The following is a 26,888-nucleotide window of genomic DNA, read 5'->3' as shown; positions in this document are numbered from 1 at the left end:
ATCTTGAATATGAGTATTGTGTCTTACTACACTAGTACATTTTTCCTTTTAAGTATAAACAAGAAAATCTGGCAGTGCAATAAAAAAACACTTATATTCAAGATACAAACTACAAAAACAAGTCTGAACATTTTATGCAGTGTTGATTCTCATAAATTCATTGCAAGTATTTTTAGATATTTGAACTGGAAACCAAGACAAAATACTACTTTTTAGAATCTGGCAGTACTTGTGGCCTCAAAGAATGGCAAAGTGTCTGTCGAAACTCACCAGATGCAGTTTGTCACAGAGGTACTGTATCAGAAAATCTTAGAAATGGGACAACCTACTCATTTGCTGGAAAAACAGTGAATCCTGAGCCTTGTTTAACAGATAATTTGTGTAATTGCATTGGTATGTGTACCTTGCTGCAGGCTCTGAATGGGTACTGCTCCTTGGCCCGGTTGAAGGTTCACCAGGCCCTGTCTTTGTAGATTTAGAATGTGTTGCTGCTGTAGTTGTTGCATCTGGATCAACTGCTGTTGGAAAGCCAGCTGTTTATTCCCCAACTGCTGCTGCTGAGAACGAGAGAGAGAGAGAGAGAGAGAGAGAGAGAGAGAGAGAGAGAGAGAGAGAGAGAGAGAGAGAGAGAGAGAGAGAGAGAGAGAGAGAGAGAGAGAGAGAGAGAGAGAGAGAGAGGCATGTTAAACAAACATCAAAACAAAGAGATGGGAAAAGTGGGAGGAAGAGACTTGGAGAGCTGCAGGATGGAGAGGGCGGGAAAGAGGAGACATTCATTGGTTTTTATAAGCCTTCAACCTCGTCCAGGACATGTTTAGATAGGACATATCCTGGAATAGAGATATTTTCCCCGCCAATCACCAAAGCACATCCTGTGGCGGTAGACAACAAGCAGACAACAGGCTTGGTTCAAAGTGTCGAAGTGCATTGTGAAGCCTCATGCATTAAGAGATAACGCATTAATCTGTGTGTGACAGTTCCATGTGGTCTAGGACCGACAACCAAAGACACGCTCGTTCATTCCTGCGTGTAGCAATCTGTTAGCATGTGGTTGGCTCGCAATTAACACGGCAATAAACAGTGACTAACAACATCTGTGCGCAATGTTAAGAACAGTTCCAGATTATATGACATCAGATGTTTATCATTTTACAATAAGGCTTGGTATTTTTTTCACTATGCATGAAATGTGTTTTGTGAAACGTGAGAAGCATGACTCCAAAACTCTCTTGCGCTGTTTAATAAACAGGTCTCAATGTGAGTGGATAGTCATCATTCAGCTTTCAAGAGATTTATTTTTGTTCCAGCTGACTTCTGGTGACGTTTAACAAAGAGATGAAAAACCTGTTTTATCAGCTATGACATAAGCACAGTGTACTCCAAGACAAGCCCTAAACTTAAAAAAAAAAAAAAAAAAACCTTCAGATCTTTAGCCAGAGGTGAGAAAGAACAGAAAAAAGGGCCAAGGTGAAGAAGACCAATTTAAAAGTGATGCATGTATTTTATGTTTAAAGTGACCTACTGTAACATGACATCATTGACTCAACTGATGACATTGAGAGTTTGTGCCAGGACTACGCTACCGTTCAAAAGTTTGGGGTAAGTATGATTTTTACGATTATTAATACTTTTATTTAAAAAGGATGCACTGAATTGATCAAAAGTGATAAAGACATTTATAATGTTACAAACTATTTATATTTCAAATAAAGATTTTCTTTACAGCTTTCCTGTAACAAATATTCATCAACAAATACTGAAAAAAGTAAAAAGTTTCCACAAAACCAGTTTCCAACTTTGATTAAATATTTATTTTGCAACAAATCAACATTACAATGATTTCTTAAGGATCGTGTGATACTGAAGACTGAAGTAATGAGTTCTGAAAATTCAGCTTTGCCATCACAGGAATAAATAATATTCAAAAAAATATTAAAATAGAAAATAGTTATTTTAAATAATAATATTACTTCACAATATTACAGTTTTTACTGTATTTTTGATTAAATAAATGCAGATCAATGAGACTTATTTCAAAAACATTACATTAAACATTACATTGTAAGAAAATTCTTACAAACCCTAAACTTTTGAACAGAAGTGTACCTGATTTTCTATATATCCGATAAGGTCAGTTGGTGTCGTGGTGATAAATATCCTCCTTCCTGAACCGGCCTGAGTCAAATCAGTGTTTCCAGCAACACGCTTTTTGATGTTCCCCCAATGAGAGATGGGCCTTATCTCCTTTAAGATAACGGCACAAAAAAAGTGGAGGGGAGAGAGAAAAATATGTTGAAGGAGGGAAGGAAAATAAAAAAAGGAAAATAATTAAAGGTAGTTTCTTAATCTCACTGTCAGAGAAGTGCTTGAGGTCACCACCCGAACCACAAAGCCTCATGGGAAAGGGTCACATGGGTCAACACCAACAGAGAAGAGAGAAAACACAAGCCCTTTCCAAAACCTACAGAGCTGCTTTGTTCCCTACAGTACACCCTACATATGCAAAACGATTTGGAATAGGCAGCATATAATCAACTCATCAGCAATCAACTCACAATTGATTGACATTAACATGGTGCTAAGCTAAGCTAACTTGAGTATAATTCTATACTTTATAAGCAATGATCTGTCATGATTATGTGCGACATGACTTTTTGCCTTCTGATGAATTGCGAAATTGAGCAACAACATTACAAAATTGCTTCAAATAGGGACCTCATTTTTCATTTTATAATTACACCTAATTTTCGCCAACGTTCAGCACATATAAGTGCACCCATACACACACACACAAAGAAAATACTTGAGAACATCTTAGGTATTTTTCAAGAATTGCACTTACGAACTTCGTAGACTTTATCTAAAGAAATTTCTTAACTTCTTTCTTAATCTGGCCCCAACTCTCCATGGAGAGACGCACCTGTTCTCCCCCCCTAACTTTGAGACTGAAAGATGTGATGAAAGTGTGAACAAAGAACATTCAGTTAACAAACACACAACCGAAGAAGTGAGCTAATGCCAATATTCAGCATGTCTATCCCTCTCTCTTCCTCCTCATCCTCTTCATCCCCGTCTCCTCTCCTTTCTATTTCTCTCCCTGTTTCGGTCTCATGGGACACAGTTCAAGTTCTTTAACACATTGTGTCTGCACGCTGTTTACATTAGATGCAGTTGAGTGGCTAAAGCTAGCGAAGTAACAGGCCTGTCAGCTTGATTTATGAGCACATCAAACAGAGTTTGGGCACGCCAGGCCCGACTGACAGCGCTACTTCATTAGGCTGACTCCAGGGTGACTCCACAGCTCAACCGTCAAACTGAGAGAGAGATAGAGAGAGAGAGAGAGCGGGCGAAACAATAAAAAAAAAAAAACAGAAAAAGAGCAAAAGTCTGGATTGATGATGCAAAAATGTGTGTGGCAACCATCTCTCCCGCTTTTCTATCTGTCTATCTCACCTCTCAACCTGCTTGTGCTGACTGGCAGGGATATGGGCTGCAATTAAAGCATCTTTTACTGAAGGAGAGCATAAAGTGTCATCTCTCCATCTTCAGCAGCAAACAAAGCCATGAGTATGAGCTTCTGATTTCAATCACGGATTTTATGAACAGGCCTTGAATGTTGAAATATGATGCTACTAATGACGAATGAAAGGAAAATATAATATTTTGATGACAAAATTGATGTGGTGGTATTATGGCCAGAGATACAGTTTGTTTAATGATTTCAGGGGTCAGTTTCCAGTGCCAGTTGAACCAACAGCATGGCAGAACATGGATTTCAGAGGACGAAAAGCTTTATAAGAGGGCTAGAGGGATGAGAAACAACACCACACGTTCTTGTGTTCTTCTTTCGTCTCCTCACGCCTGACTGCTTTACTCTTAGTCCAGTGCTGTCAGGGCACTCATCCCCAGGGGAACACCACTACACGGCAGACAAAACACACACACAAACACACACGAATCCTTAAACATGGCCTAATCCAATATGCTTACTGTATATCCGATTTTCCTTGCTGTAATAATCCAGACAGCATGTATTTATCAGTTAATATATTTATATGTAATTGAGACATCCCTGCCTCACAACTCTTTACGTTTATTTAACACTTTAAATAATTTAAAAGAGAATTTAATACGGCACTGGCGAGCTGTCAATTGTGCGCACGTTTCAGGTGTTTATTCACAAAGAGCTGCTCACCACATAGATTTGAGTTCTTTTTTTGCATCTTATGTATATATATGTATATATGTATATGTTTATGTATATATATGTATGTTTTATACAAATATATAGATAGATGGATAGATAGATAGATACACACATATATATACACACACACTCACCTAAAGGATACCACATGGTTAGTGGATGCTTTAAGATGCTTTAATTGCAGCCCATATCCCTGCCAGTCAGCACAAGCAGGCTGAGAGGTGAGATAGACAGATAGAAAAGCGGGAAATTAGTTAAAAAGTGCTAAATAAACGTAAAGAGTTTTGAGGCAGGGGTGTCTCACCTCTTTGGCCTTCTTCCCTGCTTGCTGTTTGACAGTGTTTGATTATTTAATGTTTGTATATTTCCTACCTGTTAGACCTAACTGAAAATCCTAAAGCACTGTTTACAAGGTTGCATAGGTCAAAAACAATGAAAACAATAACTTTTTTTGTGCATTTTAGCAGGGCAGGTAAGAATTTGAACCAGCCTGACTGTGCCTGTAGAAAAAAAAAAAAACCTTAGTGTTAAGCTCTGATATATTAAAGGTATTTTCAGTACTGGTATCAGTGACACTGGGCTTTATTCATAGTGCTTAGTAAAGATGTCATTAAACAAAAAATTTAAATATATCTTTGTTGTTTCTAAATTATTTTGGAGATTCAATGTGAAAGTATTACAATATAAAAATATATTAAAATCAATGTTAGGTGAAATTAAATCACAGAAAAAATGTGATTACTTTTTTTTAATCAACTGACAACACTAAATAAAATACTTAAAAATTAACCATTTAAATATAAATAAAAATCATTTTAAATTCCAACATCCAACCTTAAATTTATAATAATAACAGTGACGATAATAATAATAATAATAATAATAATAATAATAATAATAATAATAATAATACTAGTAATAATATAAACAAAATAATTAAACCTATTTTAATTTATTTTTAATTTTATATTCATTTAATTTTAATTTGAGAAAACAGGTGGTGGTACAGTAGATTTCCAACCTAATAAAATTGTGTGGTGGGGTAGCAGTAAGGAGTACTTAGGTTTCTTACTGAGACAGTAACGCAAAAGCACACGTTCAGTATGTACAACTGGACCGCAGCATGTTGGCCAAGTATTCTTGTCTACATTTGAGTAGTTGCATAGTGCCAAATTTCAGGCCCACAAAAGAGGCCCTGAACAAACGTGAGCTGATCCGCAGGGAAGAGGAGCTGACCACTGCCCTCCCAATTTAATTTCCCTACTCAGAGAGCACACCATCTCCCTTGCTCTAATATTTAATAAGGGAAAATGTCTGAAAAACTCCTGAGGCCTTGAATAAGGTTAGTCATGATTTTTTATACCTTTCCCCTCCCTCTCACTTTTCAATCTTTTTTCTTTTCTTTTTTTTCCTTCTGTCTCTGACACGTTCCTTGGCTATCTGTGGGAAATGTCAGGATACTGGTCTCATTTGAAGAGTGTGTGTGTGTTTCGGGCACCATGTGCATTTGCCACGCATTTGCTCTATCAGTCACTATACTGTCTAGGGCATATCTAACGGGTCTTAATCCCTGTCGTCCACGGCCTTAGCATCCTCCCCCACCTCAGTCTCTCACCTGCTATGAAGTCAAGAGCTCATTCACTTTTTTGATCCTCTCAGTCACACATACAGAGGACTGCAAACCACCCTCAACCCTATGTAGCTTAGATGGGATTTGTCCTATTTGCTATTTGTGGTGGAGTTGTTAGCTGCGACCATAAATACAACTGAGACTGTAGATTATTCTCTCATATAAGCCAGTGTCCTAACATGGTCAAGCTGGTTAGGGTGTTTTGTTTGCTGTTATGATGGTTTTTGGGCGCTTTTCAGCTGAAATGTCAGCTGAGAGGCTAGTTAAACCAGCCAAAAAAAACACCTTAGTCAGGCTTGAAGACAATCTAGGCCATTTTAAAGACTAAGCCAGCTAAGACTGTTTTGAGCATTTTGTTTAGCAGGGCTCACCTCAATTCCACAAATTCACTGATCTCCTTTCATTTAAACAGGATACCACTTGTTAGCAACTGTGCTAGCAGCTATGTGCTCATCTCTGCTGTTTTGATGGTTCTGGGCTCATTTCAGATAGTTAGTCTGTAAAACCATCTGACTGACCAGTTAAACCTTCTTAATATCAGTTTAGTGAGGTTAGGAGACAAGCTAGACCAATTTAACAAGTTTGGGGAGGCTGAGAGACTAAATAAACCATCTTAAACCAGCTTAAAAACCAGAAAGCTATCTTAGGTTGGTTTGAACATGTTTAGCAGGACTCACCTTGAACCCTCAGTCCACTGGTGGTCACCTTTCATCAACACATGGTACCACAACTTGCATCTTGTTAGCAACTGTGCTAGCAGATATGTGCTAATATCAACTGTTTTCAGATAGGTAGGCTGTAAAACCAGCTAAACCGATTTTTACACACCAGTTTGTAGAGGCTGGAAGACTAACTAGACTAAGCTACACAAGCTTTGGTAACCTGCATGTTGCTAGCAACTGTTCAAACAGCTATGTGCTAATCTCTCCGCTAAGCCGTTTGTTCATTAAGCCCTCGCAGAAACTCCTTGATTAAGTTGTATCAGATATAGCTCACGCTCCTAACACACAGGCCGCAAAAGTTTGGATTTCATTTGACCGCCAGATTAGCGCAGATCTCCTCTCCCGCAGTGCGCAGACGGGTAATTATGCCCTCGCCTTTGTTGTGCTGCAGTCTTATCCTCAGTGATCCAACATTATTCCCCCTCACCTTCATTACCCACATCAGGTCCTTCTCCTACTCCAGTGCCTTAATTGACAATTAAAGAAACTCGTCGACTCCACCATAGTGGGTTGTAATAGGGATTTTCCACTAGGCTTAGCAAGCGGCGACTTGTAAATTAATACTTAACGAGTATTAGCGGGGAAGCCCATGGTAAGGTTTGGAGCATGACTTTGGTCAATGACAGAGAAATGAAAATCCATATTCCCCAAATGTCTTAATCCGCATTTTTGAATCACTTAATACACAAAATGCAATTGAGTGCTTGACAGAGGAGGGAAAAAAACATCCGTCTGTTTTCCTACTGAGGATTTCATGTAATACTCAGTGATTACAGAGCCTTTATAAGGTCTGTGGCGCTCAGTGCAGCACACAATCAGTCATGCAATCATCTCACATATTAGAATACAGTTATTTTCAAAGAGTTCATTTCTGGCTTTCAAGAGGAACTGGCCTCTACTGTGTGACAAATGATGTGTCAGCCTTCTTGAGGATGCTCATCTAGGGTGCTATGAAGGTGAAGTACACGGTGAAGTGCACTACAGAGGGAAGAGGCAAGGGTGTCTCACCTCTTTGGCCTGCTTCCCTGCTTGCTGTTGCTGGGTAAGGAGCTGGAGGTGCAACTGCTCCTGTTGCTTCTTGTAGTACTCCTGCAGCTAGACAAAAAGAAAGAGAGAGAATGATTTTAATTTAACAGAAATTTAACACTATGCTGCAACAAAATAAATAAAATAATAGAAAAACTAATAATAATAATAATAATAATAAATGAATGAATGAATACAATTTTTAAATAAACTAAAACAATAATAAATGAATGCATAACAAATAAAATAAATGAAACAAAAACAAACTGCATCAGATATTAAAATCTTATTTTATTTACCCCATTTTGGCTTAAGCATAAAATCGAACTAAATTATTACATTTATGCTTAAAATATTCTTAATTCAAGATATATTTTCTGAAAACAATTCATAATATTTTATGGTATTTTGCAAAGTTTATCAGTCATTTATTCTATTTTTTGTTGTTGTTTTATGGATGTTTAAATATTTTATTTAAAAAAAGAACATTTAAAAAAAAATGTAGTGAGAGAAAAAAAAATGTGTTCGAGGACAAAAAGGAGCACTTTAACAAAACATCAATGACATACACTTCAAAACAAACAGATTCATCTGTAATGCAAATCCTATTATGAGGGTATGTATTGTACTTTTTCTCTCCATTTTCTTATTACCACACACAAACCCAATAAGGGACATTTAAACATCAGTTCTTCTCATCTAAAGAGACACCATGGCACAACAGGCTGCACCAAAACGGTCCTGTCCATCTGCTTACACTGGAAAATGTGGTGCTATCAAATGAATCACATAACACTGGGTTTCTAGGATGAGGTAGCTGGGTGCAAGGAGTCGCATATGTCTAAAGGCATCAAAAAAATGAAAACAGGATAAAACAAGATCAGCTTCTTGCTTAAGGGCTAAAGTGCCTCCATAATAAGGCATATTCATCTTTTTTCAGCATTCCTCTAAAAGGCAGCTTAAACACCTGGCAGGCGGCGTATGAATGTGTCCTGTAAATCATCTGTCCATCCTTCTCTTGGCGTGGCAAACCTGACAGTGTGGAGACAGGCTTCCTTATTTATGATTGACTGAACTAAAACACACAACACCTGTCTGGGAAAGCGCTGGTAAAATTTGCCCTTCGCTTCTAATCTCAGAGCAGTTTTTGTTACATCCTGAATTACAGTTATGATTAAAACACAGGTGGTAGAAACCAGCCAGAGATCAGCACAAAAAGCCAACTTATGCCTTAAGCATCTGAGAGATCTGAAATACAGACACCTGCCTGATTCCTACACTGATGCTTCCCTATTCCTGGTGCTATCCATTATTTATGTGCAGGAAGGTTTATTGAGCACAAAATCCTGCCATTGTCAAATGGAAAAAGCACCTTTTAGATGTTTTTATGGTTCTGTTTGCTTGCGTGAGGGTTTTATGTAGTTAATAAAGCACATGAAAGGTGTTTACACACTGGTTACTTATTCAGTGCTCAGCTGAATGAGTCTATCTCCTCTACACAGGTAAACATAGACCTGTATGTGCTTTATCACTGTGAAACACCTCACCACGGCACACCTTGCTCTGATTAAAAGCTTTGGGAACAGACAGAGGCATGTGGAAGTCAATGATTTTAAGTGTGCATAGTAGGGTTAGGGGTATGTTTCATTCTCCAGAACAATGAAGGTTATTAGACAAAAACAAGAAACAGGTGTGTGAGGGCAGAACAGCCGAGATAGGATTAATCATTTACAGTGATCAATTACTAATTCTGTGAAAACTTCAGGATGTGGGAAAGTGTTTTTATTAGTTGCTAAGGCAAAAATCACTATTATTATTCTTCATACTTAGTGTTGGGGTCTGATCGAAACTTGTTAACCGAGGGTCTATTGAAGATATATAATATTGTGGAAAACATTTCTAACTATCTGAATGAACGTTATTGTAGTTAATGCTCATTCAGACAATCAGAAATGTCATGAAAGTTTTAGGCTAAGTAACATGCCTTTGATGCTCACTTGAAAACCTGGAAATAATTTTCCAAAAAAAACCCAGAAGAAACTGTATATGTGTGAGGTTTAGACTGCCAAAGATTTAAAATAATACACTCAAAATAATACTCTCTCATTTCCTGCATTCGAAGTAGAAAAAAATATTAAACATGAGAAAGGCTTCCTGTTACGCTACCATGTTTACTTTCGCCTGTTTGAACTAGCTGCTACCTTCAACTAGCTACTCTTTTACAGAGTCCTAAGTGAGACTGGCTTGCACCCACTAACACTGTCATTACACATCTCCAACCGTAGCTCTGGCTAACCGCAGTGGCCACCGCAGACCCACCAATGTTTGTTTTACTTTCAGATTATTAATTTACTCAGGAAAGCCTATTAAGATTAAAATCTCAGTTTTGCATGGATGACCTATCTGACATGGAAGTACATGTTGACCGAAAGAGCAGAGCACGGAGGCCCTTGGACACGCAGCGGCAGTGGAGGAGCGCCTGGGGGACGGCGGCTACAGCTGCTGGAGAAAAGTAGAATAATGATACCCTCATTAACTCCTTATCACATATAATGTTTACAGATGTAATGCAGGCTTACTTAAGGAATGAGGCACTTAATAGTGGGCTACATCCCAAATCACACCTTAAAAAGAAAGACGTGACAAAATACTTTGTGTACTTTTAATACTTTGTGTGTCATGCTCAAGAACAATTTCTCTAAACGACTTCTTTAATAATTATTATGCATGTAGCTTTTTTTTTTTTACCTCAAATTAATTAAAATAAGACTAACTGGAGTTGTACTTAAAAAAATTTTTTTTAACAAAGCAGGACATTTTAAAACGAACCATTTTAAATGAATATTTTCACCATTTCACCTAAAATGTTTAACCTGAGATGTGAAAAAAAGGCAAGTTATGTACCCCATTGACTTCCATAAAAGGGGGAAAGAAATGGAAGTCAATGGGGTCCATCAACTGTTTGGTTACAGACATTCTTCAAAATATCTTCTTTTGTGTTCAACAGAAGAAAGAAATTCATACAGGTTTGAAACAACTTGAGGGTGAGTAAATGATGACAGAATTTTCATTTATAAGTTAACTATTTCTACTAATGCATCATCCCCCAAAAAGAACTTCAAAAATATAATTCTATTTATAAATCACCCAGAGAGCCGTTGCCTTCAACTATTTTAATGGTGTCTTTAGTATACTTCATACATCGTACATATTTTTATTGCTATTTGTTATGTATTGTTTATATTATTACTGTGTGTTTGGTGGAATTGAAGAGCTTTTGCGACACATGTTTACCAAGTGTGCATAATGCAAATGGGTTGTTATTGTATTTTGGTGAATGTCTGTTTCTCTGATCATAAAGTGTGCCCCCCTATGAAAACGAAATACCTCCCCATTATATATGTTCTGGCGACGGCCCTGTCCCAGGTCAAACTACCAACAAGCCTGATGTTCAACCATTCCAGGCTATGCTGGTGCACAAAGAGTGCACAAAACTCTTTGGTCTTAAACGAGCCTTGAACTCGCTCATATCCCACTGTTTTTACCAGGCGAGTGGTTCTACCGAGCAACACTAAAACACTGTTTGCCCTCTACAAAGTCCATCTCACACCACTGCATCCTTTTTTACTACCTGTCGCCATGCCGCTCTACGGGATATTGAAGGTGAGCTACCTCGCGTCTGTGATGCCGAGCCACGGCCATTTCCAACAGAGAAAGTCAGCGAGCCGTAAGGTGTGAAGGGAAACTCCATTTACCACACTAGAGGCATTTGGATCGCAATATGTCGCCCGTCTCTCGGTTTAAACTTTCCTCCACGCCTCGCTGCCACCCGACTGGCCCCGCTGCCTCTCGCCCACTCATTACCCCTTTAATTCATGCCAATATGAAGCTGAATAGTTGCAGGAATAATTAAAGAATAATTAAGGGTTTTTTAATGATTTGATTCAGTGGGCCCTTTTCACGTTAACTGCATGCCTTGAAAGGCATTCACCTTAGATTCCCATTATTGTGACCTTGGTTTTACTTAACAGCACAGAGAGGGGATAAAAAAAAGGAAAAAATGCTGGGCTGTAATTAAGGGTTGGAGGGATGTAAAGGTTAACTCACACATGCACAAGTGCACACGCATACATAAACATGTACTTGCTCTCTCTTTCCTGCGCTCGCTCTATCTTTGTATGTAAAATCATATTTGTAAGGGTATTCACATGCAGAAAAATCCAAAGCCCACTCGTTCTCCCACACACACTGGGATGAGATCAAGGACGGATTGCTGTATGTGTGTGTTGGCAGGCTTTCTGATTGCTCCATTTGCCGTGTGCGAGAGAGTGAGCATTAAAAGCCACTTCTCACGTGGTTCATCACCACTGCGAACCATTAAACCCACTGGCTTTTACTGGAGATGTAAAACGGCCCATGAACGGTAACTATTTCAATTTCAATATCCTCGTTAAATATAGAATAAAAAAGAGAGAGAAATAAAGCGGGGGGATGGGGGCAAAAGTGCTAAGTTTCTTTCTCAAACAGCTGAATTTTGATTTCTGCGAGCGAGCGACTCTTGATAAATTTGTCAGATCTGCTTGGTGCAATTTATACTCGCCTAAAGCAACCTCCTCCTCCTTACTACTACTGTAAATCAATTCTGCTCTGTCAAGATCATTTATGTAACAGAAAACTCTTTTTTTTCCTCTTGTAGTTATGAAAAATAATCATACGTTCTTAATCAAAGAGGTTTCGGAGAGGTGCCTGACCTGATTTCTGCCTGAGAAGTGTGTGTGAAAAGGTCGAGGGTTGCGAGTTTTGGGACGGTGATAAATATTTGAGAGACGTGAGAGAAACGGGGTTGTTTGTTTCTTCATGTCTGCTCAGGGGCCACACCTCTGGCCTCCAGGCGATATCGCAGCGAGATAGCAAAGGCCATGCAACTAATAAACAAAGAAAGAAAGAGAGAGAGGTGGGAGGAGATATGGAGAAGTCTGGCTCAGCAGCTGGGTGAGAAACATTGTCCTCACTCTAACATAAGCGCTCCCTGACCGCCGGCGAGTCGACGTGTAGCGACACCAGCCAAAGGAGGCGTCGTCGTCACTAGTACACTAGTAAATGCTGCTTATAAACGCCAGAGCCAAGAAGCATCAAAGCCGGGGAAGATATCATTCCGGGCATGCCTGTGAGGATGCAATCAAAGTTACACAAAACGCGATTACATTACACACTCTGACATCTACACTCAGGGCCTATTAAAGGGGATCACACATGAATGTGCATTTACTGTGCCATCCGACGGCACTCTATAAAAGCACTGGCAACAGCTGAAGGATGTTCAGTCAAGCTGGGCGGATTCTCCTATTAAACGTATGGCTCGAGCAGTTAAGAGGGCCGGACGGGAGGGAAGAAGTTTTCTTATGGAAGTATGGAACAAAGCGTTTGTGTTTATGTCTGAGTTCTCTATACATTCGAGAAGGTTTAGAATGCTTGTGTTAGTACGTACCTCTTGGCGCCAACTTGATATTTTTCACTTAACGTTAAGTTTTTGTGTAGAAGCCAGTTGACTATGACTATTTTTCTTCATAATTTTAACTTTACTTGTCATAAATGTGAATTTAAAAATGACCATTCTGTATTCAGTAAAGATGCTTTAAAAGTGACAGTAAAGACTAAAATTGTTACAAAAAAAATATTTTAAATTAATTCTGTTCTTTTTAACTTTCATAGATCTAAGAATCATAAAAAATGCACCAGTTTCCTCAAAAATAAACAATAAAAAGTAAACACTGATCAAATCACCATATTAAAATGATTACTGAATAGAACAGAAAACACTCATTTTAATAATATTCCACAATATTACTGTTTCTACTGATCAAATGCAGCCTTGGTGAGCATAATTTCTTAGAATTACAGCATTATTCTTGTAAATGAAACTTTCTCACAACTGTGACTGTATTTCTCAGTTTCTGCTATCTCACAATTGTAACTTTCTAATAGTAGTAATTTTTTTTGTCTCGCAATATGACTGTTTTTGTTTTTAAACTAAATAGCACTATCCGTGGAAACGGGCTCATAGATCAAAAAAACAACAAAAAAAAAACTAAATATTGAATTCATTTGGTTAGCCTAAAATAATAACTGACCAAATAATAAACCAAATAATGTCTTATGAAACTTCATGAAAACTCCATGAAAGCTATGATGTCATGTTTTTGTTGGAAAATGATGGAGTGTGGTGCAAAACATGTCCCTGCAGCAAAGTTTTAGAGGACATGATATAGCAAATAGTGTATAGTAATATTTTGATTTGCCAATAAAACTGGCACCAACTGGCATTGAAAAATTTACCTTTTGTGTGGTTTGTGCATGTCATGTCTGAACAGCCCAGACATTTACAAATATTGTTTTAAGTTATGTGTGTGGTGACTGTCGGTGTGTGTGTGTGTGTTACCTGTTGCAGCATAAGGGCTTGTTGCTGTTGGAGTAAAGCTTGGAGCTGAGGCGGAGAGAGGATCTGCTGCATCTGCTGAGGAGTTATCATCTGTGGGGTCATCATTGCCATGGATACCGGCACCTAAAAAAAGTGGAAAATAAGTCCTATAAGTGTGCATGTGTGTTAGAGCATCATAATCTGTAACAGTGCTTGTCAACTGGAGGGCTGTCACACTAAAATGTGTCACAGGTCTCAACAGCATGGAAAAACAAAGTTAAATTAAAAAAAAAAAAATGCATGTGATAAAACAAACAGGCTATTAAGATGCTGAAGATGCCCACCTCTACAGTGAGATAAGCATAAATAAGCACATACCCTCACTTTAACATGATACAAAGCCATTTCTGTTTTTTTAGCTTCATAAAGGAATGTTGTACTTCACTTTAATTAACTCTTTATCCTGTCATGGCAAAGAGAGTACACAAAACATCAGCTCTGTTGACACAGTAGAGCTCCACACTGCTTGCATTGTAAAACCCTGGCAGTTTTTCCAAAAGAGAGAGAGAAAGAGTGTTGATCAAATCTTCCCTTGAGTATGTAGTCTTTATCAGCCTGAAAGTACTTCAATAAACATAATATTATGATTTGTTATCTAGAGAATCACATCTTGGCAAAAATAACAAACAGTCTGATAAGATAGCTATCGGCAGGAAACAACTTGCAACAGTCTGGAAGTGAGAGCACAATTTGCTAGACAAGAACGAGGCGTAAAGATGGAAAGTGTGATTCTTATCTTATAACAAATATGCAGAAAAGGAGAAATGGAAAGAGAGCCGAGCTCAACAATAAGGATTTCTCTCTGCAAGCCCAGTCGGGCCATAAGTTCAGATTCTTACTTGCCCAGCCAGCATTTTCACTGGTATTTAAACTCATGCATTTTATTTTAATTGTATTATTAATATGCACATATATGTATAAATATTACTTGAAGTTTCACATTGACTTATCTAAGGAAACTCAATTAAATGAAAGACAATCGTAAATTAACCGGGAATTCTTTCTTTTTTGGAACCTAAAAGCAAACAAAACAAACAAAAAAACAAAACAAAAAATCTAAAAAACGATTTAAAAAATAAAAATAATTTGTTTTTTAATTTTCAGAAAAAGCTCCATGAAACAAAAGTTACGAATTCATACAAACAAACACTTTTGCCGGAAAATGATGGCATACAGAAACATCACTAGCCGCGTTTTTCCATTACCCTTCAAATTGCGCAAATTGAAATTGCGAATTGAAAATATGGCCAATGGAAACACGTCAATTTCGCAAAAACTCCCATTTATCGCAAAAAAGTTTTTACGCTCACATGAGGTGGTTTTTTAGGCAATTCGAAAAAGAAATATTTCGCAAAACTGCAATAGAAACAGTTTTTGCGCATTTATAGGTCACCTGACGTAGAAGACGCGGTATGTTTGGACAGAATACGAGACAGAGCTCTTTATTAAATTCATATAAGACTTACAGGAATTACAGGAATAATGGATTCTAAACCTCAAATAAATGCCACAATCAAGACCTAGAAGCAGATATGAGGGAGAAACACCCATAAACACCTCATATGTGCCGCTCACAAGTATAATAAGGGTCGTTCCTTACCATTAATGCTTGGAAAACACATCTCCTTCGATTAATAATAATGGCTAGTGCACTGGCTGGGATATAGTACATAAACCTACCAACGTCCGTTGCCATGGTTTTTGGAATGATTTTACTTATCGCGAGAGGAAAAAATGAAGTTTTAGTCGCATAACATCGGTCAATGGAAACGCCGTCATTTCGCAATAGTTTTTTGTCGACATTTAGAAAAAAAAAAAAAAAAAAAAAAAAAAATCACAAAAGTTTTGCGCAAATCTGTAATGGAAACACGCCTACTGATATGCTTGATGCTTCCAAGACTATTAATTCCTGTTAGTTCAAAACCTCATCTAGATAACCTTTTAATATGATTGAAATCAGCAGAACTATCAGAATTATTAAAGTTAAGTTTGAAAGGCATAAAAACACATGTACATGTGTGACTGTGTGTGTTTGTGTGGAAGGAATCACATGATCAAAAAACTCCTAAAACTCTCATACAGGTCATGGGCATCCTTACTCTCTTTCTCTGTGTGTGTTTGCATGTGTGTGAGAGAGATGGTTTGGAAAGGCCTGAAGGCAGGCCGCTAGTACATGAATACATCCTTTAATGCAGTAGTAGTGGCCACCCTGTGAACTTATGGGCAGTTTTTTAACGGGCCAGCAATTTCCTCCAGTACAATTTGCGGCTGCTTCCTCGAATGCAGCTAGCGATCTTCCACTGAGACACACACGCACACACACAGCCGCTCCGTGGCGTTCCATTTATTTTCCTATTTACTGCTCAAGGGCCAGAACTGATCATCTCCCTGCAACTGCTCAATAAAAATAAAGCTATTTACAGGCAACGGCTGGCTTGAAGCTGACATACGAGTGCAAACTACAAGCCAGCATAATACGTACATTTATCTACATTTTCCACTCAAAGAGAATAAAAAAGACAGGCAACGGCGTGACGACTTCCCAGTCCACTGCCAGTCCGATCTGATATTTGCATTCATTTGTTTTCATGTAGCGCCTGAGCGCTCATATTTTCAGCAGTTTATCTATTCGGAGCTCGAGGGCTCGTGAGGAGGGGTGGAGGGAGGGGGCGAGATAAGGAGAAGAGAGAGAGCTGTCAGACGCAAATTAAATCTGTAAAGGGCTGATTTGACTTTGTAAACAAGATTGGCGGTAAATACGAACACCGGCTCTTTTCCCCCGCCGGAAAGAGGGATGAAAGCTTGCGTTCGCGAGCCTCGTGGTTATCTGTGACTGTCCGATATTTTATTGTAAACGTCCCTATCACAATGAAACGAGCCATCCGTATCCTTCACTATGAGGAGAGGTGGGAACGCTTCCCAGAATCCATGACAGAGACAAAGAGGCAAAATTATGCACTCTTTTACCCTCTATGACTTATGTGCCACAAGACAGACACATTTTATGGCCTGGCGTGCCACTCACCTGGATTAATTATAGGCGTGACGCAGGTGAGGCTATGTTAGACTAGCGCTTACAGCTAAAGCTAGCAAGCACAGACACATTTCAGCTGATGATATCATGCATCTGATGCCATCGTGGGAGAGTGTTCGGCCCTTTGCCAAATATCATGCATCCGCCTTTGATGACTTATATCAAGGGTTAAAACATCAAGGGCCCTACAATTACTGCTTTGAAAGCAAGTATGTGCACCTAGAGAGGAAAAGCGTCTGAAACAAAGCCGGGGCATCATCCGAGGCGAGAGCCCACAGCAGGCCGGTCGGGCCGGGACGTGATGTATGTGTGTCTGTGCACACATCGGGGCAGACGGAACGTGAGATAGGGCAAAAGAGGGGGCTCGGTGTGGCGGGCGCTTGGCGTCACGCCAATTTGCCACGCACGGCTGCTTGTCACCGGCAAAGAGCGAAATGAAAACCTGTAATTAATTGCTCCTCTGCATCCCATTCTCCCGCGGTGACAACCCATACATTCTATTTTATACACACGTTCATTGACATTTTCAAGTTGCAGGCGTAATAATTACCAGAGTTATAACACCTTCTATTGCGGCGCGACAGTGGGATTGACGAGCCGCCTGAATGCTGAGTTGTTAAGGTTTGACGCCATTAATTGCCCCTATAATCTAATATCACAAAGGCGGGCCATTACACACCATGAGCGGAGCGTGCAATTCGACACTACGGTTTCAGAGCAGTGCAGGAAAACAAAAGCGCGCCATTAGGGACTTGACGGCCGCTAACAAAAGCGCAGCACAATGCGGAATTATATTTTCATTCGGCTTTGTCTCTCGCCATAAATGATTCCCCCGTTCATTTGCCGCTGAATAGACCCAGTAATAGAGGAGCCAGAAACCCCAACCATTTGAAGTCAGGCATTTATTAAATACATTTAATTTTTTTTCTCTCTTTCTCTCTTTAAATTAACATGCAAAGGGAAAGAAAGGCTAGGGAGATATTTTGCTCGATGAGCAGAAGCACAGCGGCGAGCACCTTGCTGTGAATTATCAAGCCTGAACACTCATTTACTATATTTTAAAAACGGAGACAAAAAGCATTCTCTCCACGTATGACAAGAGAGAATAACAAGAGACACCTGTTGTGATGTGTTGTCAGTAAAGGGCTGGAAATGCCTCACATTTGGACCACAGGTCCACCCATAGCGGAGCTTCAATAGGCAGCCAAATAGACAAAGCTTTGAAACATATAGACATTATAAAAAAAAAAAAAAAAAAATATATATATAATAATAATAATAATAATAATAATAATAATAATAATAATAATAATAAATATATATATATATATATATATATATATATATATATATATATATATATATATATATATATATATATATATATATATAAAGCTATTCAATTGTTTAAAATATAAAAAATATATTTATAAAAAATATACAATATATATTTCTGGAGGTTGCACCCAACCCAGTCTTTTTCACTTGAACGTAAGAGGTCAAGGATTGGTGTGTTAACAGAGGTAGTTAGTCCCAATTGGTCAATGCTTGAACTATAATTATATGAGGGCAAAAGCATATTTTTTGGGGGGGGGGGAGGGGCATTTAAATCAAAATTATATTTCATTATATTATGGAAGATGTATGACAATCGTCTATTTTTAATAGTTTCTCATTCATTGTTTGTTTATTTTTTTTAATAATTTTCCTTTTCTGTAATTAGTCAAATGGCACCAGGTAACTGGCTCAGTAATCTAGAATTGAGTGCTCATAAGCAAAGACGGCATGGAGATTGCATCTTTACTGAGTCCTATGCTAGCTGAACAATTGCCATTGAGATGAACAGGAAGGCTATGGCTTACAAAAGCAAATAATATCAGGGCTTATGCTATAATAACCTGTGTGTGTTTGAGAACGGCATCCACCAATCAGTGGCACGCAGGTCAAGGGTCGTCTGCATAGGGCGGCTCTTGTGGTCATTTCCAGCAAATTTCACTTATATCATCCACCTTTAACCAGGTATGGGGTGGGGGGGTGGGGGTGGTTGGACACACAGTCACTTTAGAGGTCAATACGGTAAATGGAGCTCATCTGTACAAGCAAAACCTCTTTTCGCACTCACCCGCAGCTTTGAGTTTGTAAGTGGCACGGCATCTGAACGCATCTGTCTGAGAGAGCGCATAATATATGGTGTGTATTTGATGGCCATCCCCTAAAACCATCTCCACAAGCTTCTGAGACTGTCTGCTAATGAGCCAGCTTCAGTGGCACCTCTGGTGCCTCCCACCACCATTAAGATTCACCAGCGCTGTCCGCACGCACCACGAAGAGCTACCCACTACTGACAGGGGTCAGCTTCAATACAGAGAGAGAGAGAGAGAGAGAGAGCAGCGGGGGAGATGGCCGTTCGCAAGAAGCGGAGCAGTAATTAGAGGGGCTATTTGAAGAGCGAGTTTAACTGATTAACAAAGAGGAGAGATGGGAAATGAGGGAGAGAGAGAGAGAGAGAGAGAGAGAGAGAGGAGAGGGAAGCCGAGCTGCAAGAAGAGCGATGCGTCCCAGAGGGTCATAAAGGAAGTAGTAAGGACAGAGAATGCATTCCAATGAGCCTTATTCTGGCTTTTCCTTTTTTTCCAGCCTTGATAAATTACAATCAGCCTTATCAACCCCTCCGCTCATTAAAACACAGACACAAGGACGATGATGTGAATCTCTTGTGAACCAACAGACAGACCCGCGGGCAGAGCCCAACATTGTGCGGTTTATGTGGGGTCTGAACCCGGAACAAGTGAGAGTGTTTTAATACGAAATCCTCCTCAGCACAATATACTGTCAGTCTGCCAAATGACTCACTTTCATTAAACTAAAACCATCCGCACTTAAAAGCATTTTGCAGGCGATTCCCTGCAAAATGTTTCACCTGTGCTCCTGGATTCAATCTGATTCCATTAGTCTGGATATATGGAGCGTCTCAATGCATTCAACGATAAGTTGTCACGTTTCTGCCCTAATGAAGTGGCCACTCAAATTATTTGCCATTCAAAAATAGATTTGGGGGTTGTGGTGCATCTTGCAAGGGAATCAATGCTTGTTGCACCTGGTGTAAACTAAAACACTAGAACTGAAGCCTGAACACACCTGAGAAGTTTCTTTTCTAATCACATAAAAATCTTTACATTTTTTAGAGCTCTACCCACTCACACACAAATGAACGACTACATGGATGAATGAGTGATGTATTGTTTAATTTGGAATGATTTGGCTGACATTTAATTAGGCAACATCATAAATATCGCAATGATTTTAATGCACTTGATAGACAGATAGATAGATAGATAGACAGATAGACAGATAGACAGATAGATAGATAGATAGATAGATATAGGCTACACCCTTCATCACCTCCTTTGTATTTATCTCTATTAGCATTTTTAGGTTTAAAAAAAAAAATGAAACCAGACAGCGAGTACAAAGTATAGAGGAGATCTTCATTTTGGGAAAGGTCAACCTCCCAGTAATGAGCCGTACACTAAATTATGGTATTTAAATAAATGGATGATGATGAATGCATCTCCATTCTCTGGAGGATTCTTTGCCATTCCATATTACAGGGTAATTATCACATGTAGAGCGGTGGTGCATACATACACACACACACACACGAGCAGGATAAAAAAATGGGCGAAAGAGCCTCAAGTGAAAGCATGTAAAAACATGTTACTAAACTTTGGACAGACGTGGCAAATCAGCTCCATAAAGCCATAATTGGGACTGGCTGAGTTCTTGAAAGGCTTTTTATAGCTGGAGAGGAATAATATACTCGTCCATATAAAGAAGGGGGAAAATCTGATAAACGGCACTTAAAGTTGAAGAATTTAGAGAAGAGCACAAAGGTCTAGCACTTTAAAGACTGCGAGGGAACTCGGCTCAGACTCTGGAGTATGAATTACGACAGAGCAACACTTATCTGGAAAGGTGGCCAAAGAATCACACCGAATATGTAAAGAGAGCAGAGTTCTGGTCATCCAAATCTAAAATCCTGGTTAGCACACAGACACACACAGGAACAGGAAGAGTTTAGTTCTTCTAGAAAGCTGAGACGGAGTGTCATATAACAGCAAAGAAACACAATTGCCCCTCTGTGGTGAGCTAGAATGAATTAACTAGTAAAGTCTTAAAAATGTGATTTTATGGAAAAGAGCACCTTGGATATCCTACATCTGTTAGAAGCTCCGCAAAAGAAAAACACCAGTCTCACGCACAAATGTCATCAAGTTTCGTTGGGATGTATTGATATTAAAATTCTAGCTAATACGATAATCCGAAATTTTATTTTATGACCAAAAACCGATAAATGCTAGATATTTAAATTCTATACTTTTTTTCGTCTAAATAAACTAAAAATAAAACAAACTAAAATCAATAATTTCAAATGCTACAAGTGAATTTAAGCATCACAACATTATAATGTACAGATATTCATTTTGAGATTTGTAAAGATCTCTTAAACAGTGTTATTAAATTACTAGCGTTTTAAAGATAAATGACGGAAAAGGTAATCTAAAAGTTAAAAGAGGTAAATTAGCATGCACAATTAAATATCCAATATCAACTGATTACAGCATTTTAAATAACATTTCTAATATCAGCCGATAATCAGTATTCCAATTTTAATATATCTGATTCTCACAAAATACAAGCCATATACTTAAATGCATGATTCTGACAAAGCTTGTAAAACTTAGAGGCAATCAGACAATAGGTGGTGCTATAAAACATGACAAATATGAACATTTAATGTGTTAGCATGTGTAATGGAGAAAGATGGAGGCAAATAAAGTTATAATGAATATATAAACACCACAGTCAGTCAATCTCAATGATCCATCTTCAAGCTCACCGGCATTCTGCAGGGTTGCTGGAGTGGGAGGGATAATTGAAAAAAATGACAAGGAGACGACTAGAGGAGACATCACACGCGGGCATCCATGCACACGCGGGACAACATCCTAGCGCTGTTTACCCCCGTCAAAAAGAATTACTCACCTCACCGATGGAGGACTGGTAGACTGCCTAACCGCAACCCACAGCTCACACTCTCTAATTCTCTCTCTCCTCCTGCACTAGAGTACCTGCAGTCTGCGCTGATGGCCATTATGAGCAGTTTATTCACGGGTGCGCTCGTGAGTCTATCGCCTGCGGGCTCAAGCCGGTAAACAAGCCGTCACATCTCATTTACACAACAGCGCCATTAATCGCCTCGCAAACCAACACCAGAGCCCGGGCCGAGGCGAGGCGAGAGGGAGACGGCGGGGAGGGAGGATAGAGGTTAAGGCTGGGGTTGTGGAGGCTTGGCGGGGTCAGAGACAGGGGCAAACAGGGAGAGAAGGGATGGAGGAAGGGCGTACCCAAACAAAAACAAGTGGGAAGGGGGAGATCAGATATGGAGAGGGAATTACTAAGAATGTACCACAAGAAAAGGGTTCAAGGAGCCGCAAGGATCTCTGTAGGAATACAGTAAGGAGTGATCCGTGAGCTATCACCAATGTGTCCTTAAGGAAGACGCTTGTCATTACAATTTTTTTTTGGATACATTTATATTTTATAACAATAAAAGCTTAAAAAAAAAACCCCGAAATATATATATTTTTGTACAAAAAATATTTGATACATTCATATTTTATATTATATTATATCATAATATATTATATTATATTATATACAAAAATGTGTTAATGAATTTTTTACTTTTTGTCATTTACTTTTTTTAGTATATACTCTCGTTTATATTTATTTCTTTTTGTATACATATTTATTTATATATTGTGACAGAAATACAGGCATATACAGTACATAATAACATATGTATGAAATAACCCCTTCAGAACCTCAACCTGTCAAGGTGTAATGCCAAAATACACATTATCCCTTACAACCGTAGCAAACTGCTAGCAGTGCCTGACAACATGGCTGTTGTAAAGCCCACCAACACATCTAAACTGTTGCCTCTGTCTCCTAACTAGCCCTTATGATCACCTTCCATCTCCATTTCACCATATGACTAATGCAAGAATGCTAAACTGCTACATGCCAACTCTCCCAGCTACATTTAACCGTCCCCCATCATACTAAAGCAGAATGTGTTTATCAACACATGAACAGGAGAGCAAAATGCCTCCACTGTTCCACTAGAATAATTCCCTTCTCTTAATCCTGACAGAAGGGGGCAAGAGGTCACATTTCTCAGGTGGAAGCGATAAGGGAAGCTAGGTGGGGTTAGCATAAGGGGGGGACGGATGGGAGAGCTTTTAAACAGTCACACCGCCACCTTCAAAAAGCCTGGAAGATATTAGCCTGCATGTGGAGAGTGAAGGGTCACTATTGAGCGGGACGTGACGCTAAAGAGGGCTGTCATTTTAATAACAGGCCCGCTGAAAGGCTGCAGGCGCTGTTACCAGGTGGCTCTGTGATGATGATGATGTCTTCCAGGCTATAGAGCCCTGGTGCACACAGCCACCTTTTCACAAGCTAATTTGTCCCAAAATGATCTAAAACCCCCATTGCCGTCCATCCCCCAAAGTTACCCAATTACCTCCCACAGGTATTTATCATATTGCACTTCTTATACAGTACATGGTGGTGGTGCCTGCGGTTTTGTTTGTTGTGTGTGTGCGCGGTGTGTAATAAAAGACAGCCACCGGGGGCTGCAGGGCTGAGCGACTCTAGAGAAGCAGAGAATTCTGGGCTGTCACTTGCTTATTTTCACCCAGTTCAAAGCTCGCGTCTGGGGACCGCTTTCTCTGACAGCGTTCGGACAGCATTCGGACAAATGAAAATCCGCCGTTGCGCGAGTGCCCAGAGTCGGGCAAGTTCAAGTGGAAAATCCCCCCACCACTCCATCTTCCATTAGTCCCTCGCTTTCTGCGAACGTCCCTCGCGCACACACATCTGTGGCTCTATCTAACGCCTCACTGCCCCAGAATAAAAATGACAACAAATTTCCAGTGGAACACAACAGAAGAGATGACTGGGGTGCGGAAATATAAAAGCCCATTATCGACCGCGTTCATTACACTTTTCACTCATGTTTCAGATCAAAAAATGGACTTTTACACTCCACTGCTCAAACCCAAACTCTGAAACGGCCAGCAAGGCCCTGGGTGTTTCTCTTCTTGCTCTCTCTCTCTCGCTGTCTTCAATCTGTCAGGCCTCTTGCATTCTGGGTCACCCTCTCTTACCCTCTCTCTTTTCAAAACAACCTCTTTGAAAAGGAAAAAAAAAAAAAGTGCCAACTAAGCATTTCCACTTAATGGACAAAACAGAGTTTTCAAAAATAAAAGTTCACAAAAAGGGCTCCGTCCAGTATGGAGGGTCTTTTTATCCCCCATTGATGTGAGGTGTCTATATACGTGTCAGTTTCCAAAAAAAGCGCCAAAGAATTCTTATCAAAACCTGCTCTAAAGTGGCCATTTGCATGATAAGCGCTGCTTTGTTTTACTGCAATAAAGAACAAACACAAGAGGTAAATTTTCATTAGGGTCAAAGGACTTTCAAAGTTCATTCTGTAAAATTGATTCCAAAGTGCTTGACCACACAGAGGTGGAGGTTCCAGCTGGCGTCACCCATCTCGCCATCGGATCATCTCAATGTGGTCCTCCCTTCACCCAGTGCTACCGTGGCAACGCAGCCTCTCTATCAACGCTCAAGAGAAGGAAACTAATTAGCATGTCTCTAATGAGTCTTTTCTTCTTTTTTTTTTTTAATTAAACGAGGTCCTCAATAATACATGAAAAGAGGACACTTTTTCTTTTCAATTACCAACAAAGATGGGACTGAAGCCACGTGTGTGTATGTAAAATGGGTCTTTATAACCATGATATATTCTATGCCCTTTCCATCACCTTATACACAAAGATAAAAATAGTCCTATGGTGTGACAGATTTAAAAATGTGTGGATTATATTATGCTGCTAATTATAAAACATCAAATAAAATGAATGAAAAAGTAAACAATTAAATCAACAAAATCAATTCCATACCAAACAACCATTTGGTTTGTTTTTTAAATTTAACCGGTTTAAAAAATATATGAAAAAATACATCACAGTTAATAAAGTTTGATAAGAAATGTTTCTGAAGCACCAAGTCAACATATTAGAATGTTTTCTGAAGGATCATGTGACACTGTAAACTGGAGTAACGATGCTGAAAAAAGAAAACAAATATTTTAAATTGTAATATTTCTATCATTACTGTTTTTAATCAAATAAATGTAGCCATATATATATGTATATATATATATATATATATATATATATATATATATATATATATATTAGGGCTGTCAAACGATTAATCGCGATTAATCGCATCCAAAATAAAAGTTTGTTTTTACATAATATATGTGTGTGTACGGTGTATAATTATTTTCTATATATAAATACACACACATGCATATATATTTAAGAAAAATGTGTTATTTATATATAAAATATTTATATATAATATAAATGATATATAATATAAATATATATACACAGTATATACATGCAAATATTTCTTAAATATATACATGCATGTGTGTGTATTTATATATAGAAAATAATTATACACCGTACACACACATATATTATGTAAAAACAAACTTTTATTTTGGATGCGATTAATCGCGATTAATCGTTTGACAGCCCTAATATATATATATATATATATATATATATATATATATATATATATATATATATATATATATATATATATATATATATATATATATATATATATATATATATATATATATACACATACATACATACATACATACATATATATATATATATATATATATATATATATATGGCTGCATTTATTTGATTAAAAATAAAGTAAAAACATGATTTTTTTTTTGAAAGTAATGATTTTAAAAAACATTGAGGGCTATAAAAAAAAAGAGAAAGAATATTAGGCGAGAATGAGAGACGGGCAAATTAAGCGTTTAAGGAAAGAACATGTTGGTCATGGCCAAGGTTCTGAAAGATTCAGACAAAAACCTCAGTAGTGTAATTTCCGGTTTCATTGGCAGTAAAGAAGAAGAAAACTAATTATCAGCCACCAAAAGAAATCATTGTTTGTCACACCGCATTCAAATCTTCATAGGGAGCTTAACCTGACCAGCAGCCATTTTCTGTCAGGCTAAATCCATTGATTAGATTAAATGACTTCCTTGCCCTACTCTCCTTGCCATTGGACAACAGCTTCAAATACCCTGAACCTGAGGACTTTTAGAAAAAAAAAAAAGAAAAAAAAATTCAATTAAGAATTTAAAAAAAGAGAGTTGAAATACCAGCAAGAGTCTCTTGACGGCTAGGTGTCGAGCAGCTGAAGGCCTTTTCGTAATGACATAAGTGGTGTGACGCATCACTACAAAAAAAAAAAAAAAAAAAAAAAAAAAAACCTGCAATTTTTCTTGTTTTAGAGTCGAAAGTAACGGAAACCCTCCTCAGCGACATAAACAAGGGGTGGTTTACAGTCCCTAAATCCCTTTAGAAAAACTAGACACCGGGAAGGGTCGGGGCTGAGGGTTGATGCCCCGGGGCAGTATATGAGGAAGTGACACTACAAAGCAGAATCTCAGGGCTCTCCTTTATCAGTATGCAGGCTGGCCTTGTGCTGAGGTAGGATAGACTTCACCCCAGAAGCCCAAACAAAGAGCCTCACCTGAGGCTCTATTAAGGGTCATGGGTCGACAGAGGTCAGTGGATCTGACCATAGAGCTGATCGGAAAACATCAA

At 38.6% G+C, this 26,888-nt stretch overlaps 1 protein-coding gene across 12 annotated transcripts in view; it reads right to left on the bottom strand.

Moving 5' to 3' along the window:
• foxp4 (forkhead box P4) overlaps positions 1–26,888 on the bottom strand; it is a 298,841-nt gene that overhangs the window by 34,639 nt on the left and 237,314 nt on the right. For 5 of the 12 annotated variants that reach the window (XM_079857685.1, XM_079857689.1, XM_079857690.1 and 2 more), the window contains 4 exons: positions 14,025–14,147; positions 7,568–7,654; positions 2,107–2,244; positions 404–557 (listed from right to left, as the gene is read on the bottom strand). In XM_079857685.1, the coding sequence (XP_079713811.1) occupies positions 404–557; positions 2,107–2,244; positions 7,568–7,654; positions 14,025–14,147 (502 nt within the window). Of the gene's footprint in view, positions 1–403; positions 561–2,106; positions 2,245–7,567; positions 7,655–14,024; positions 14,148–26,888 lie in introns of all 12 variants that reach the window. The other 7 variants (XM_079857692.1, XM_079857688.1, XM_079857686.1 and 4 more) reach the window with 3 other exon arrangements.

The sequence above is a fragment of the Squalius cephalus genome, assembly GCF_949319135.1.
Source record: "Squalius cephalus genome assembly, chromosome: 22".
NCBI lineage: Eukaryota > Metazoa > Chordata > Actinopteri > Cypriniformes > Leuciscidae > Squalius > Squalius cephalus.
Note: the sequence above shows the minus strand (reverse complement) of the source record. Positions and strands in the feature narration are given on the sequence as shown.